The sequence below is a fragment of the Pezoporus flaviventris genome, unplaced genomic scaffold (genome assembly GCF_033815535.1).
Source record: "Pezoporus flaviventris isolate CSIRO_AGI_PZ_B2104156 unplaced genomic scaffold, CSIRO_AGI_Pfla_v1 ptg000045l, whole genome shotgun sequence".
NCBI classification, from domain to species: Eukaryota; Metazoa; Chordata; class Aves; order Psittaciformes; family Psittacidae; genus Pezoporus; species Pezoporus flaviventris.
Window position 1 is genome coordinate 24458794 of NW_026892593.1, and position 16845 is coordinate 24475638.

The 16845-nt window shown below is 36.7% G+C and overlaps 1 protein-coding gene across 2 annotated transcripts in view; it reads left to right on the forward strand.

Annotated features, from left to right (window-relative positions):
* The window catches only part of DOCK4 (dedicator of cytokinesis 4), a 242056-nt gene that overhangs the window by 198581 nt on the left and 26630 nt on the right, over positions 1-16845 (forward strand). The window contains exons 31-37 of one of the 2 annotated variants that reach the window (XM_061467701.1): positions 828-976; positions 2527-2612; positions 7278-7304; positions 7472-7567; positions 9122-9182; positions 12650-12743; positions 16482-16630. In XM_061467701.1, the coding sequence (XP_061323685.1) occupies positions 828-976; positions 2527-2612; positions 7278-7304; positions 7472-7567; positions 9122-9182; positions 12650-12743; positions 16482-16630 (662 nt within the window). The remainder of the gene's footprint in view (positions 1-827; positions 977-2526; positions 2613-7277; positions 7305-7471; positions 7568-9121; positions 9183-12649; positions 12744-16481; positions 16631-16845) is intronic. The other variant, XM_061467700.1, reaches the window with a different exon arrangement.

Genomic DNA, 16845 nt, shown 5'->3' on the forward strand with positions numbered 1-16845 from the left:
GGATTCAGGATATTTCATATAATTGGTATTACACTAGTCAGTATTTTAAGTTGTAAGCCTTAATCCTTGTACAGTCACCTTGCTTTCATATGGATATGCATCCCAGGATGTTTCCAGCAAAGGGAGTTCTGGTTTTCCTTTGTGCAGAGATACCAGAGTATCAAGCAAGGGTGACTGCCCACTGGCATATCCAGAGGTACACTGGACTTAAATTGGAAAGCTTGGAAAGTCAGTGCACTAACTACAGAAGTTAGTTTTCTGCTAAGTAGAATATGGTCAGTTAATAGAAGATGTTTTAGCACTGATTTTAAAGCAGGTTGTTTTGAGAACAGCTGAGTCACATCTTCTGTTTCCTGCAGTAAAAACAGGTATTTCCATTTCTGTACTCGCAAAACTAAAGATAGGTAAAAATCAAAATACATAACTCTTTTTGATGAGCAAAGGATATCAGATTGTTAACTCTTTTGTAAACACAAGAATGGAGAGCTTAGAAACCAACCCATGCCTGTGAAAAATAAGTGAAATGCCCAAAGAGTGCTTTGTCTCTCTTTGTTCTCCTTCTGGAAGACTAACTTGGGATACAGGTAACCGTCACTCCTGAAATCAGTATTATATAATAAAATCTGACAAGTTATGTCGGCCTTGTCTTGTATAGTCTGCAGCTTTTCACTTTTTTGGTCTTAAGAAGTAGCCCATGCTGTGATAGGTGTGAGATAAATCAACATTTAGTGTGCTGTCTTTTAAAATTCTTCAGATAGTATTTGGATCGCTTGATGGCTCGCAGGACACCCAATTCCCATTCAAGTTCATGTTCATTTTCATTTTAGGGGAACACAAGCTTCACTTTATTCCAGCATTGATTGGCCCCTTCCTGGAAGTGACCTTGATCCCTCAGCCAGACTTGAGGAATGTAATGATTCCCATTTTCCACGACATGATGGACTGGGAGCAAAGGCGAAGTGGCAACTTTAAACAGGTACTGTATGTGAAGCTGTTTATAAAACAGGACTGAAATTCAAGCAGTTCAGAGAGGACTGGTCCTGACCATTGGTGGCGGAGGGTGGAGAAGGTACCTGTTGGAGAGGGATCACCGTGGTTTTTCCTTTTTACTCTCTGCTGGGGTAGTAGGATTCTCCAATTAATGGTATCACGTTAGTAATGTAAGATGAGGGATAAAATCTGTGGTCTGCTGAAGTGAATAAGCAAGACTTGAGTTATCTTCAAACAAGGCTGATTTCATTGTGGTGGTTTTTCATCTCTGCTTTATAGCAGTACAGACTACTGGTTAGGCAGGATTCAACTAACTTCCCTTCTGGCTAGTATGAAAAAAGATAAGATGGTCTTTCTGAGGAACATCCTTCTGTAAGGAGCCAAGTATTCATGTTGCTCAGACACCTTCTTAACGGGCTAGGAAGGAACAACCAAGTGTGTGCCATCTGCTTCTGCAGCTCCCACTCAGTTCTTTCAGACTGCCTCAAACCATTACTTAGTACCCTCCTCCCTGCTGCTTCAAATGAAGGAAAGCAGAAGTATCTGAATTACTCCTAGGCAATCATAATGCTTAGGGTGGGAGCTGTGACTGAGACACAAAACAAACTATTAAGAACAGAAGAGTGCATGTGATGTAAGGAGGTAGCTTTCCACTATCAATATATAAGGTTATAGTTAAAAATCACTATAGAACTGTTAACAAGGAGTGAGAAGGAAAAAATCCACTTGTTCAGCATCTCTGTGTTTTCAGCTTCGGTTTAAATGGAAATTGTAATAGATTTATTCTCTAATAAAATATCCTGACAACAGCTTGCTTTCTTTTCTAGATTTGTGGTTGCTAATATATTACTGCTAAAAAGGAGGCTTGAAATATTAAGGCAGTGTAGCCTAACCTCTATATTTTTCATAATCAGTACACTTAAAAACATGTTGAGGGAGTCATTAGCTACCAGCTATGTACTATAAGTTTCTTTGATAGTTAATATGTAAGTCCAGCAAATTGGATTTCTAACCAAATTCACTGTCAGGTAAGAAAGGTTGGGAAGGTAAGCCTGAGCCCTCAAGTGTGCTGAACAGCACAGACATTTCTAAGAATTATTTTATAAAGGGTGGTGTGCAGGTCAGAAAAGATGATATTTTTATTGAAGTCTAAGAAAATGCCTTGTGCTTACAGCCCTGCAGTGAGAATTCAGGCAATTTATTTGGGCTGTGTGCTTTTTGTCTGACTCCATAAATAGATAGCTGCCTTAGCAGCAGCAAACGCTACTCAGCCTGTAGTTTTAAAGTCACGTTGCCCAATTTAAATTAGCTCCCTCCCTCAAAAAAAAAAAAAAAAAAAAATACCCACCACCAAAAAAAGAAAACCCCACAAACCTGGGGAATGGCAACAGCTTCAAAGAGATGAAGTGACTTATCGTCAGATTTACATGATGGAGGAGTAATTTTAAGACAGGCATTTAGCAAAGTCACTTACATAAAAACAAATCTCTCATCAAAAGCAAAAGAAGCTGTTTACACCACACTTATATGTTGCAGGTGGAAGCAAAACTGATTGACAAACTGGACAGCCTAATGTCGGAAGGTAAAGGTGACGAAACATACCGAGAGCTCTTCAACAGTATGTGAGTAATATGTTTATCTTACGCTAATTCCTTGAGTTTGGTTGCTTGTGTGAGATGCTAATGTCATTGTAGAGAAGTAATGCTTAAAACAGTTGTGAATCTTGTTCTTTTTTTTTTCTTTTTCTGAAAATCTGAGGACTAAAACATTTTATGTTGGTTTATGGCATCTGTAAAGCCTGTCTGTACTTCTTGCATACTGCTATAATTGGGAAAGACTTAAATCTGTTTTATCACAGAACATTCTCTTTTTCTACCTACTAATTTTAAAATCAGAAAAGCCAAAAATGTTTCATAGTTGCATAGGGGGTGCAGGTAGATCTCAAATGGAGCATTTTGCAAACAAGGCATGAGAATTCAGCAAAAAGGTGTTTAATAAGTAATTTTCTATTTCCAGAAACTTGTACTCATCTGTGTAATGTCACTTGTTGATTTCTTGACTAATGTAAACAATTTTATTTATTCTGATACAATTGTTTCTTATAATTTTCTTTTATAAATTACTTCTTAAGCTTTTGGTATATTTTAATAAATGATATAGGACTGAGATCTAATAGAAAAAGCTAATAATAAGGTTGCTCTTAAGTTATCCTATTGACTGAAATAAATGAATGTCACAGAGCACAGGTACAAAATAACTAACTGAGCTCTGTCTCTGCTGTTCCTCAGAACTCAGTTTTACCCAAGTGGAAGATTCCACTTATTTTTGGTGTGTTTAGTATGAGATGAGTTGTTCCTCTTCAGGATTCCTAGCTGTATATTCTTCAGTAGTATTAAACACATGATCTTTTTCTTATATGGCTTCTTAACTACTCCTTCTTCCTTAAGTATTACTTTTAGCTCTCTTGTCTTTGCTTAAATAACAACATTCAGATCTCAGTGTCTGTGAATAGCAAATGTATAATAATCTGTAACTGTATTGAGGTGAAAAAAAGAGAGCTTCTAAATGTTTATCATTTGCAGAAGGAAAAACGTGTAGAGAGATTAGGCAGAATATTACAGAAATGGATGAATAATGTCAAACAGCACAGTATGCTAAAGCAAAACTTGTAATTATTCATGTTATTTTTCATAATCTGAGTAAAGATAATAAAAGGCAAGATGAGTTCAATATTTTAATAAAACAGTATTTTAACCTCAAAATTAAGTCATTAAGAGAAAAGCTCTAATTATAAAATGAAGTCTAAATGCATTCTCCTATGCAAAATACATCAGAATGTCTGTCACTGAAATAACTTAAAATTCTATAAGGAAGCATAATGGTATGAAATACAGTTCCGATTTTCTTTTGTGGTTTTGAGTTAGATTTAAACTGGGGGGGTGTTAAACAAGATACAGTGGAAAATGGTGAGAGCCTTTTAGAAATCTAAATGCTGAAGACATAATCATAGTAATTTAAATTGCAAAATGTCTCACAGCATCAGTAAACTTGTTGTTTCTGTTCTGGTACAACAGAAGTTAAAACTAAACTCTGGGAAATTTCAGAGTAACTGCTCAAGTTCACTTCCAGCTTAAGAAAAATTAGTATTTATCACTAGTTTTATATCTGATTTTGATTTGACTTCGCACGTTAACACCTCTCAGGAGGAAAGCTTGAAGAAGATATTACTCTAAAATGGAGGATAGCATAGTGTTCTAGGATATATGAAGGAAAATTATTAAAATGAGATGGACAGTCTAGGGAGCTGAGTGCAAGGGACAGGGTCAGATTTCTTTTACTTTCTGCCATGGATAATTTAAAATGAGCAATATTAGAGCATCTTTAGATAGTAACAGTGACAGAGATGTGGTATCTACCCAAGGACTGTGAATCAGTAATATAATTTTACAGCAAACAGTGGTTTTGTAGTCTGTAATGAAACAATATTACCTGATCTTTCTGAAGATTTGGCGTGGTTGGTTTTGATAGGTACAGTTGAGAGCCAAGGGGATGCACACTTCTGCTTTGGAGCCAGTCTAGTAACTGCAGTGGGTGTGACACTTTCAGGTTTTGTCATGCTTTTTGTTTATTTTGTCTGAATCAAAAAATGAATTTAAATCTCTTAACTCCCACATTAACTGCTTTTTTTTTTTCTAGAGACAATCTGTTTTCAAGGACAAATTATAAGCATCTCTGGACATACCTAAAATATTATGTGCTTAGAATTTACTGCTTATAATAGAATTATCTTTATCTAAATGAAAAGACGTAGTGAAAGTAGGGAGAAGATGACTGCTGTTTGTTTTGAATCAATGTCTTTCTAGGGACTTGGATGTGACAACTCAGTGATTAGCTCCTAATGTCATTTGAAGAGCTGCAAAGCATGGAGTAGTGAACATTTTGCTATCATGAAAAACTAGATGTTGTAATTGGCACCCAGTGTAATCATGGTATGAAAGGTGTCCTGATCTACATTTACACTCTAAGACTGCAGTTGAATTCCTAAGTTAATTAGCACAGGTAAAAAAAATGATTTCACTTTATTAAACAGTTGGTGGTTAGATACAGAGATATACTCCATTAGCTTCTAAATCCGACGGATGCTACCCATTTATTACTTCTGTAGCTGTGTTCCAGTTTGGCCTAACACAATCCATTTCAGGCTTGCAGGTTAGGTAGCCACGTTATCGAAGCATAAAACCTGTGCTAGTGAAGGGGGCCTGAAGATGAGGCTTCTCTTGGGGGAAATTGGAACTGATATTCAAGCTGAGCAGGCATTTAATATCAAGCTATGCAAATTTGTGGGTGATTTCTGTAGCCATGAAGCTACCACATGAAAAGTGATGACTGCTACCTCTCCCATGTCTTCAGTCTTCTTAATTTCTTCCCTCAATTGCATGGCTGAATTCAGCACTGCCCAGTCCATTAGACTCTGTCTAGACTGGTTCCTTTTGAATATTTTTGTGGGGTTTGAGTACTATATCTTTGTTATAACCATGTTATAACTATGAGGAAGTTGAGGGATATATTTGAGTAACTCAGTCTGAGTGTTTGCTCTGTGCATTGTGATGAAAGATGTATGGCAGAGGGGGGAGGCACGCATCACAAGGCAAGTCACAAAATTGTTCAACTGACGACATTGATGTCAGTTTGAATAAGTACTTTGAATGTATCTACACAACCCATTTGTAGAGCTTGTATGCTTATAATGAATATGCCAGTACATTTATAAAGAACGTGCATTAGTCAAATATAGATGAAACCCATCTGGTTTAAAAAACATGTCAGACTTCTGCTGTTTTTCTACAACAGGTAATTATTTTGATGAATTTAGGTTGAAATGTTTCTGTTTAACACAGGGTTGAAAAGCAGTAGAAAGGAAAAATCGGTGCAGTAATCACTGCTTAATAATGTAACAGGCTCTACTCTTACTTCTTCTTAGATACAAAAACTTGTATTGAAAGGAACATAAAGGTCTAAAAGTTAATTAAGTTAGCCTGTGTATTCTGCATGGAAAGCAGAGATGCCAGATTAGTGCTTTATCCTCTGGTTAGGCACGGCCTTGCCATCTGTCTATGCTAGCAATTGACAGGTAGCCAGTCTCTGAATGTGAGGGAAATACTCTGATTGCCTCCTAAAGAGAAGTGAGTCTAAGATCGATATAAGGGTGCAAATGAAGATCAATGCTTCCTATTGCTTCCTGCAGAACACAGCTTCATTTAGGTTGAATTAGTTTGGAGAACTGCATTTGTGACATCCGCCTGTACGTAAGGAGCTGAACAGAGCTGGAGTGTATAGCTAGTGCAGTTGGCATGTAGGAGTTATTGGGCACTGTTATATGTTTGGTAAAATTTGGATGTAGGAGTTTTATGGGACTGAACATGCTCAGTATAGATGAAGGTCAGTGGAGCTGACAGCTTGCCCACTGCAGACAGAAGGTTTGTAGATGCTATTAACGACTCTTTAAAAAGCTCTAAGCATATGGATGTGGCAATTTTCAGACACATCTAAGTAAACCATACCTGAGTTCATTTTCAAGGAGACTGCTAAAATATCTCTATGGGCATGTCAGTCATCTGAAGTCCTGCCCCAAAGCATAAAAGTAACACAGCTCTGTAGATAAATATTTCTTTGTTCATCCTCAGAGAGGAAACGTGGGAAAATCATGGCCAAGTGATTACTATTTAATAAACTTAAGCAGTGAAATTCAAAGGCCTTTGACGGAAAGAAATATGAAGTGTAATTTTATTGATGGCTCCACTTAGAACATCGTTTTGAAATCTTTTCACTTCACTGTGTAATCAGCATTTCCATTAGTGTAAGAACTCAACACAACGGTTTTTAATAAAGAATCTTATGACAATTTAAGCTAATGGAATTTCTAATATGCATGACAGTATGTTCTCAGAAGGAAAAAATAAGCGAAGAGGGGAAATAATTTTACTAAAATCCCTTCTTTTTGCATACTGAAGAGGAGAGGAGAAGAAAGGAGGGAAGAAAAATCTTTGTTAAAAAAATTGAGGTCTCATTGAGAAGGCATATTGACTTGATAAATATTCTTTTCTAGGTACATCTTTATAGTCCCCATTTTCTGATGTATCAGCATAAAATTAAGATATATATTTTATGGGAGAGTTCTGTTAATTCCTTGGGATATTAATATATTCTGAAAATTAGGTGTTTGATATATTTTAACCTGATGCAGCTAATATAAAAATCATTTGTTTTGTCAATGCTTCCTGGACTAGAATTCCACTTTTTGGTCCTTATCCTAGGTAAGACAATGTTTGCAAATTGTGCTTCTTGGGAGGGTGTTTGTAAAAGAAAATCTAACTATCGAAGATGTTGCTAAGGTATTAAGGTACTGGTAAAAACAGAGTGGTTGTCATAGTGACAGTTAAAAATAAGCAGTGAAATTGTTCTGGCTTCTCTTTTTTTCCAGTTTACTGAAGAAAATTGAGCGGGAAACATGGAGGGAAAGTGGCGTTTCGTTAATTGCCACTGTGACTCGCCTCATGGAGAGGCTACTGGATTACAGGTGAGGGATTATCATGGTTTATAAATAGGGTTGCCATCTTTGAAGTATTAGAAGGCAAATATGGTGACCTTGTGGGAACAGCGACTACACATGGACACATCAACTGTATGTGCTCAGGATCTCGGGCAGCAGCTGCTTAGTCAAGAGGTAAATTAGACAAGCAGGCTGAAAATTAATGAAGTAGCCTTCCCGTAGTATGAAAATCCAGTGACGTGCACAAGTTTTCTGTCAAGGAATATAGGAGTTTTGCCAGTAGGTTAGTGACTCAGGTCTGTCTGAAGGCACAGAGCTCAATGCTAATCACCTGACAATTTTTTTACACAGTATGTAAAATTCTTATCACTATGTCAATCATGCTTAGTTGCAGTGTCAGCCAGCATAGCAAGTATGTATACAAAGGATATCTGGGTGAGGAGCTCACATCTGACTGTACCACATGAACAAAGAAGAGGGAAATGAGAGACACATACTCTCTTTCAGGAGTAGGAGACTAAAAGGGATTTTCTGAATTGGTTGTGAAGTCAATGAAGAAACTTCAGTTTTTAGTGTAGTCCTCCTTACCACCATCAGTTGTAGCATGTCCTAGAGCTTAGGTGTTAGCTTGTTTGCCCTGATTCCATAGGGACACATGGTGAGACCTAGTACTCCACTTGCTGTTGTCACTGGCAGTTTGAAAAGAAAGCTATTTCATCAACAAAGAAACCTAGACAGTGCTAGAAACCTGACAGTGCTATTCCCCTTCAGAGAACTGGGAAACCCTTCAGGGAGTTGCGTTAAAACCCCCAGGGCTCTCAATCTTTAGAAACAATTGTTTATACTGTAGTTATGAAAGTATTGGGGGATAATGGTTTAGCTCATGTATGCAAGAATGTGTTAAAGTTACATTTCTTCTAGTGACTGCATGGTGATGTCTGCCTGTTGTTTGTTTTACTCCAGCATGGTTATATACTCTCTTACTCTGTGTGATAATCAAGCTCTGCATGTTTGAGAGGAAGAATTAATGCTGAAATTCCATAAACGCTTTAGGTGTACACTGTCTCTGAAGAAAGCAAACTCATCCCTACTCATTCCTCATTCACATCGCTCCCTTGTGCTAACAGAAGCGTTTGTGCTGCACTGTGGTAGTCTGACTGATATGAGCTAAAAATACCTCAGCAAAAGATGCTGCCTAACCTCTGTCTTTCCCTGAGGTTTGTTCGGGCAGCAGTGCAGGATTGGGAATGAGTGCCTGAGAGCAGGCGGGGAGCAGGACTGCCTCTTCTGGCAGTCATGCTGGCTTCTGCTGGCATGATTTCAGCCCAAGGTATGAAGAAACCAAATAATCTCCAGCTGTCACCCAGCGAATCAATGACAGAGCCAGAAAAGAAACATTGACTTCCTTGATGATTGAGTTATTCCATGTCCTAGAAAAGGAGGCATTAAATCCCTTACACACCTGGGTCAGCTGTTCATCCAAATGCATCATGTCCATCAGCTTGCTGAACCAAATATGGAGTGTGCTTCACTAAGAGGATAAAAGTGATTCCTTTTGACTTTCATTACTTTCTGTTTTAGGGACTGCATGAAAATGGGAGAAGTGGACGGCAAAAAGATTGGCTGCACTGTTAGCCTTTTGGTTTGTATAAAACTTTCATTTCAGTTGAACATTTTCTAACGTACAGTCACACATTCGAATAGGACATACCTTGCTTCTTGATGCAGTTTGAGTGGAAGTTGACAAAATAATACTAATTTTAAGATCACTGAAATTGATACAGTGGGGAGTTAGTTTTCAGTGGCATATTACAATTGGGCTTTAAGTGATCTCTAATACTGCTTTATTCAGTTTTCCCTCTCTTCCTACCAGATAAATTTCACCAAAGTGTTATTTCCCAAGTTTAATCAGTCTCTAAATTCATAGAAATATGCCTTTCCTCCTCCAAACTCAAGAAAACGTACATGATTTCTACTGGTTTCTTTCTCCTCTTGTCATGTTATCATCATTACAACAAACCAACAGTGCAAATTCATAGTATGAAAAAAGATTAAAATTTTGTTTACAAGATGAATTTTGGTTTCAGGCTAGTTTCCACTGACAAATCTGTTGACTTTCGTTAACCTTGGAAAGTTTCCATTTTTATGGTGAATGTTTTGGAAAGTTATATTTTTAGCCAGGGGTAAAAACAGAATAAGCTGACTTGCAATTCTGCATTTTTGACGTCAGTGAAACAATTTGGTGTCACTTCTAAGTAGCAGTTATACATAAGAGAATAAAGGATTTCTTCAGTAGGAAAATGGTGCTCTAGAAATAGGGATGATGTTTACTACATAGCCATAGAGCAGCTGGCTTTCTGTCAAAATATCTGGCATGATCTGAATTCTGTAAAACACCTGGATTATTTTTATCCTATCCCCAAGGAGCTTTTAAACTACTGTTAGCAAATCATCCAAAATTTGCACAAAAATGAAATGCAAATATTTTAAAACCTCAAATGATCATAATACTTTTTAATTGGATTTTCATTGACTTGTAGAAGCTAAAGAAGGTTTCATATACTAATTATTTTCAGACAAATTTTAATACTATTTGCATGCCAGAGCAACATGCGAATTTTAGCGAATGCTAATTTTTTGAGAAGAAAATCTCAATTGCAGAAAGAGCACACAAATTTTAAGACATTTGCTCGCACATATGATGAACTGGTTGTCATCTCAAAAGATGTTTCATGCAACGAGTAATTAGGAGAATGTATGATGTTAAAATCATTTGAAGTCCAGAGAAGGAAGCAATATTTCATTTTTCACCACTACTTTGAATGTATTCTGACTTCCAAAGATAAGAGGACACGTTGGCATGAAAAGAGAATTTTTACATTGTTTTGCCATAGATGTATATGCATTTCTTCCAGAAAATAGAATTGTTCAAGTTAACCAAGTTAACAAATTAACTGGAATTGTGCTACATTATGAAATATGCAGAAGGGGTATGCACCAGCAACAATACCTTAGATGAAAGGAAAAGGTAGGAACTTTTTCCTACTCTCCCCACTCTCTGGATCATCTGAGGTAATTTCACATTAGTAATCCTTGTTTGGAAAAGCTTGTTTAAGAGATATCTAATGGAGTTAGTTCCTTATGTATAAGAATCACCTAACTCCAATTTGAAAGTTGAATTCCTAATGAAAGAACTTGGCCATCACAAAGCTGTGCAAAAGCATTGAAAGTGTATTGAATAACTTTTGGTAACTCACTGAGGAGTTTTTCTCAGGCAACTCTGGGCCTCATTGGGGTTTGATATTTCATGGATATTTCAGGTCATATTAATTTAAAACTGTGTCTTTTTAGAAAGAGGATGTTTCCTGTGATACCCTATGATGGTATACGACAGCATGTCATTGAAGTAGAACATGTCCACATTGCCTGTGTTCAAGTTGTTTTTTTCTGGGGAAAGCGAAGTCTAAATTACCGAAGTCTACCTTTCACATCATGTCCCCTTTTGAAGACTACATCTGTTCTATTTCATGTCTTGAAATAGTTGAAAAATCACATGACACCTTTGTTAGCACTATACATTTCCTCAGCTGTGACTTGGTTGCCTTGCTGTGGTCTGCCTTACAGACCAGCTGGACACTGGCAGAGCTTCAGAGAAGATTTCTGTAGTTTAGACTTGTGTCAAGCGCTGAAGCCTTTAGTGCTTAGGGGTAAGAGCCAAGAAGTCTAGTACTGCAGTTCAATGCCGTATTTTGTCTGAATATTTATTGCTGCAATTCTGTATTGTAGATTATGCCTTTTTTTCAGACAAGTAAATATGAACATACAAACAGATATTTTCTCTTCTAAAGAGAAATATCTGTTCCTGATCTACACCTTGTGAGAGGAAAAGAGAAGTCTTAGAAAGGCAGATGGTGGCCTAAGGGCTGCACGTCATTACAGAGCTATTGTTGTACAGTCATTTTTTCAAGTCAGTTAAAAAAATTACTTTCTCTATAAATTTTGTATTTGTATGTTTTCATAATGTTCCTCCCAACTTTCTCTTTGATAACTCAGTTTAGAAAACAGTGGCACAGAATAAGAATACTGTAAAACAGGGGGGAATGCTGGCCACTTGCTTAGAGTTCAAAATAGCAAGTGATTGAAATAATAGAAATTCTTAATTGCTCATGAGGACTAGTGCTAGATTCTTCTATCCTATAAATTTTCATTAAACAAAGGAGATTATCCTGAACATTAAGTATGGCTAGCACAGGGATTGCATGTCCATAGTGAGTATGGCAATACTTGTGAACAGTGCTACAGGGTTGTGCTCCTCTCCCTGTAACTTTTCCATAGTTTGTTTTAGGGCTTGTAGATAAATAATGCATGTTTTGAACTAAGAGTTTTGATGTTACATTCTATATTTTATTCATGTAACAACAAATAGCAGTTATACATTCAGAAATCTTTACCCACTGCTAGAAATATTTCCTGGCTATCACTTTAGAGCGCAACATTATGTATTTAAATTATGCAATGCAATATTTATCCATCAGTTACCAGTTCTCAGCATCAGTTAGGACTGAAGAAATCATGGTTTTCATTTGGGATTATGTTGTTTACAGTACTGAATAGTTCTTCATAAAGCCACCAAAGTCCTTCTGGAATTTTGCTATGACAGAAGGAAGAGCAGACATAGTAGATAGTAGATTTTTTTTTTTTTTAATATGAATACCAAAGTCAGAGGGCTGTTGATGTTTTAAAATCAACATACAGCTTTGCAAGATGTTAAATGGCCTAAGTAAAGATGTATGGCTGTAGTTTTTGAACGGATTAGTATTTGTTAAGAAAGAACAGTCAGATTTCAGCTCTGTCAGGTATCAGGTTCTTCCTCTTACGTTCTATCAGAATTTAAATAAAAAGCCATTCAAAAGCATGTTGACTTATCTCCTGAAAATTTAATGTTATGTTTACTATTTCTTACTGTATTACTGCAGTTGTGTAATGACTTTGTACATGTGAAACCTTCAAATCTATGCATGTATTTCTGAAGTGTTAAGTTTGAAGTCTTTTGTTTGCAACCATTATCATATATTTACTATGTCATTACAAAATTCGATTTTATTACAGAATTTTTACAAGACTGAACTGAACAAGGAAGAGATGTATATTCGCTATATTCATAAACTCTATGACCTACATCTGAAAGCACAAAACTTCACAGGTAATTGTGTACAAACTAGAAAAAGATATTTAGGACTGGTCTATCCTTCACAGTCTTTTACAAACCCGTAAGCTGTATGTATCCTCAGTCTGAACATACCAACCCAGGCAAAAAGCTGAGTATCCTTACCCAATTAAATCTCTCTCAAAATACGGCTTTTTTTCAGCCCCAGAACTACTATTTGCTGTGCCATGTTGAATGTAAATGACTACTATTGACATGCACTAGCAATGAATGTGTGATACGGTCATTCTTCACCCAAGAGGAATAAAGTTTAGAGGAAGTTTTTGTGAGTCCATTTGGTAGTATCTGAGTATATATAAATTTTGTAATGCTGCTGGTTAGCTTTTTGGTGTGCTGTTTCGACACAGCTCTGTTTCAGCACCTCACTTTTAGGTTAAAAAAGGAAAGAAAGAAAGACCATTTCTTTCTGAAATCACTTACTAATGATGAAAGAGACACTAAAACGTGTAACAAATATAGTTCTTTGCTGACTTCTTTCTGAATCTTCATGTACCACATTTGCAGTATTATTGTCCAGGATTTCTCAATGCAAATTTAGTGCCAGGTCAGGCCATTATCTTTTAAATTAGGAAATAAGAATTTATTGTGCTTGGTTGTTGTTTATGCAACATAATGAGCAGTTCATTTGCACTATATGCCATCAATAAATGCTGGAGAATATAAAATCTCTATCTCTTTAAATTAAATAGTCTTTGGTTGTCAAAATATTTCACTGATGTTATAATACCTCCACCTTTTCTCCAGGGTTTGCAATTGCAGCTGCATATGTTTAGATTCTCTCCAGAATTTTTTCCTTCTTAAAAGCGGATTTGTTGGCTGGGGGGTCACTAGTAAACTGGCTACAGGTGCTTACTGCCACAGCAAATTTCCTTATGCTTTTTACTATCTATAGAAAAGATCCTTCCTTGAATTTTCTGCAGTCTGTTTGCAGTCCATGGGTTTAAAGTGTAAACTAGATAATAGGATATATTGAGATGATACTTTAATTTCCTCATGTGACCTGGCAGTAGTGAGTCACAAGAGAATTTAGATTATCAAACAATATCTTTGCCACAGCTGGCTTTTGTGCCAAACTGTTAATTTCCTGATTTTACATAACAAATCTTAGTAACTCTTTAAGCAATGTTGAGTTCCCTTTACACATTGGCTGATTAGCATGTGTTGAATTTATCTTCAGCAGTGAAATGAACTGGATTTTTTTTTTAAACTCTTTTGCCATCTGTTCTTATTTAAACAGTATTTTGCTCAAAAATGATTTCACAGACTTTGTTGTATTTCCTGTGTATTTATTATTAAAATATGTGATTTTTGCATTCTTTACTGTGGTAGATTCCACTACTTTTGATTTTTGTTTGGGTTTCTTTTGCCATGAGAGATTTAAGGAAGGATTGTCTCACACCCATGACAATGTGATATTGACGGTCTTTCCACTAGAAAACAGACTTAGGCAGTCCATCGGTTGCCTTATTAATCTGTGACAACACACAGACCTTTTGTAGATCATCTGATCTAATGTACATGGGAGTAGGCAAAGAAGTTCAGTGCTTCAGCAGCATTCCTGCATGATTCACCATTGAGTTTACTGACTTCATAGTTTCATTCTAGGGATGAAGCCAGCTAGCCCTTAAAACAGTTTTTCCTTCCTTTCATAGTATGATTTACAGGCTGTTTCTAGTAATCCTCTGTTAAAAAAAAATGAACCAAAACAAAACAAACTCAAAACAGAACAAAAAAAAAAATCCTTTATAACACAAAACATCCTTTCAAATCTTTCTTTACACTGCATTCAGTTACACCTACAAATATAACTATCTTGAGGCTGTAGCACATAAATGCACTGTTCCTTTTTGTGTCCCCTCAATCACCAGAGAAATGTAATGAGATTGTCTTTGTATCTATCCATCTTAGAAATGTTTAGGTTTTTTGAACCTTTCCTGTATAAATTTACTTTTCTACAATGTGAGTCAACCCTGTTTATCCCTTTTTGCTGTTTTCCTGCACAGCCAATTGATACAGACGTCTCTCAGAGGTACCCGTATGTTGTTTGCTGTGCTGGCCACTTCCAGACCTAGGATGCTGGGTAGAGGGACCCATGTACATGTGATCCCTCAGGTCCCTCAGGCCTTTCATCCAGTATGGCCATTCTTATTTTAGAAACTTTCTTTATACATTTATGATAACTGTAAAAAAACCAAACAAAACAACCCTATTTGTGTGGCAGACAAAATTTGTTAAAACAAAGGACTTGTATGAAAAGTTAAAAAGGAAGGCTCATAGTGAGTTATCTTGACATGTACTTATGCTTTACTATCTTTTGCTTATGATTTTGAATGAGTTCATTTTTTACATTGGTGCGTAAAAATGCTGCATATTTTGAATACCAAACTGTAGCTTGAAACTGTAACAGAGGTTGTTACTAGTGAAGCAGCCTGAAAGCTATGTGATGCCAGAATTAAGATTGTCTGCAACTTCAGCCAGTCTCCCTTGCAGCATCATTTTACACCATACTTAGCATTCTTAAACACTGGCATTCAAAGCACTCTCTCCAACAAGTATCTGCTGCAGTGATGGTTTTTCATCGACAGGTTCTTAAGCTGGACAGATAAGAGGATTACTACTGTTAGAAAAATCTCTAGAGAGCTTGGTTTAAGGTGCCTGTGTTGTGAGAAATCTTATGGCAGAGGCAGACGTAGGATATGGTTGTCTTAGGCAAATTTACCTTAGCAAAAAAGTACTTTAGTACTTCATGGTTATTTTTTGCCTTATGTACAACCTGTAAAACCCACAATAAAATAAGTCCAGTAGGCAACTTCTTTCTCCAGTGCGGTACATCTCTAGAACATGGCCCATCTTTGTACTGACTCACTCATGCAAAGTGGTCTTGTGAGTGCAAAAACAGACTGTGACACTAACTTGGAAAACAATAATGCATATGCACAGTTAGCCAAACTGAATTGTCATAACCAGTATTAATTCTGGTGTTTCATAGTTGGCCAAAATTTGACTTTGCAATAGATTCACTTAATATTAGTTTCAGTGTATTATTTCTGAGGAATTCTTTAAATTAAAATAAAAATCATAGTATTTTTTTATATTCCCAGATAATTTCTACCAACTATGACCTAAAGATTATTCCACAGTTTTCTGACCAGAGAGCAACAATAGGTTTGATTTGTTTCAAACCTAAAAAATAACTAAAATAAAGAAATGTGTCTGTGTGCCCTTCTAAATTACTTGTTAAGGCTCAGCTATGAGCGATTTATTTCTCTCTGGAGTCTATTAAGGACACATCTGCCTCACCACTTCCCTCCCAGCCTTGTTCTCTTTTGGGCTGAGTCCACAGACCTATCTATCTTCTTTCCTCTGTCTCTACTGATGTTCTCATCCTCTGGTCCTTGTTCCCTCAGTCACCAGAGCCATAGGGCTAATCAGAATTTTTTTTCTTAGTTTCCCTGTCCCCTTTGTATTGTCAGACTCCAGGGAAACTGTCCCAGTGACTCCACTTTAAATAGTGTGTGAAAATTGTAAGCTGAATTTATTATAGCTGTAGATAGTAACTGTCCAAAACCAGCACTACTGTCTTACACTTGAAGTAAATCAGTTACCTATTAAAAAGGTGCATCTCATCAAAAACATTCACATTTCTGTGTTCTTTGTTTGCCTGTTTTATTTGGTTGGTGTTTCATAAGTACCATGCTATAATTTGTCTTGTAGAGGCTGCCTACACACTCCTGCTGTACGATGAGCTGTTGGAGTGGTCTGATCGGCCACTGCGAGAATTTCTCACCTACCCCATGCAAACAGAGTGGCAACGTAAAGAGTGTCTCCATCTGACCATCATTCAGAACTTTGATAGGGGAAAGGTAAAATAGTCCTGTTTTACCGAGGGGATCTGAAAAGAATAGTTTATTCATTTTAGGGCATTACTGCCAGGGTTGCAGTCTTTTTGCATATAGAGGGGAAGTGTTTGTCATTGCTGATTACGCAGTTACTTAGAGACACAGTAGGTTTCTCCTGATCTTTTGTTTGTATCCTAGAAATCCTACACATACATCTGAGAATAATTTGCATTTGTGTA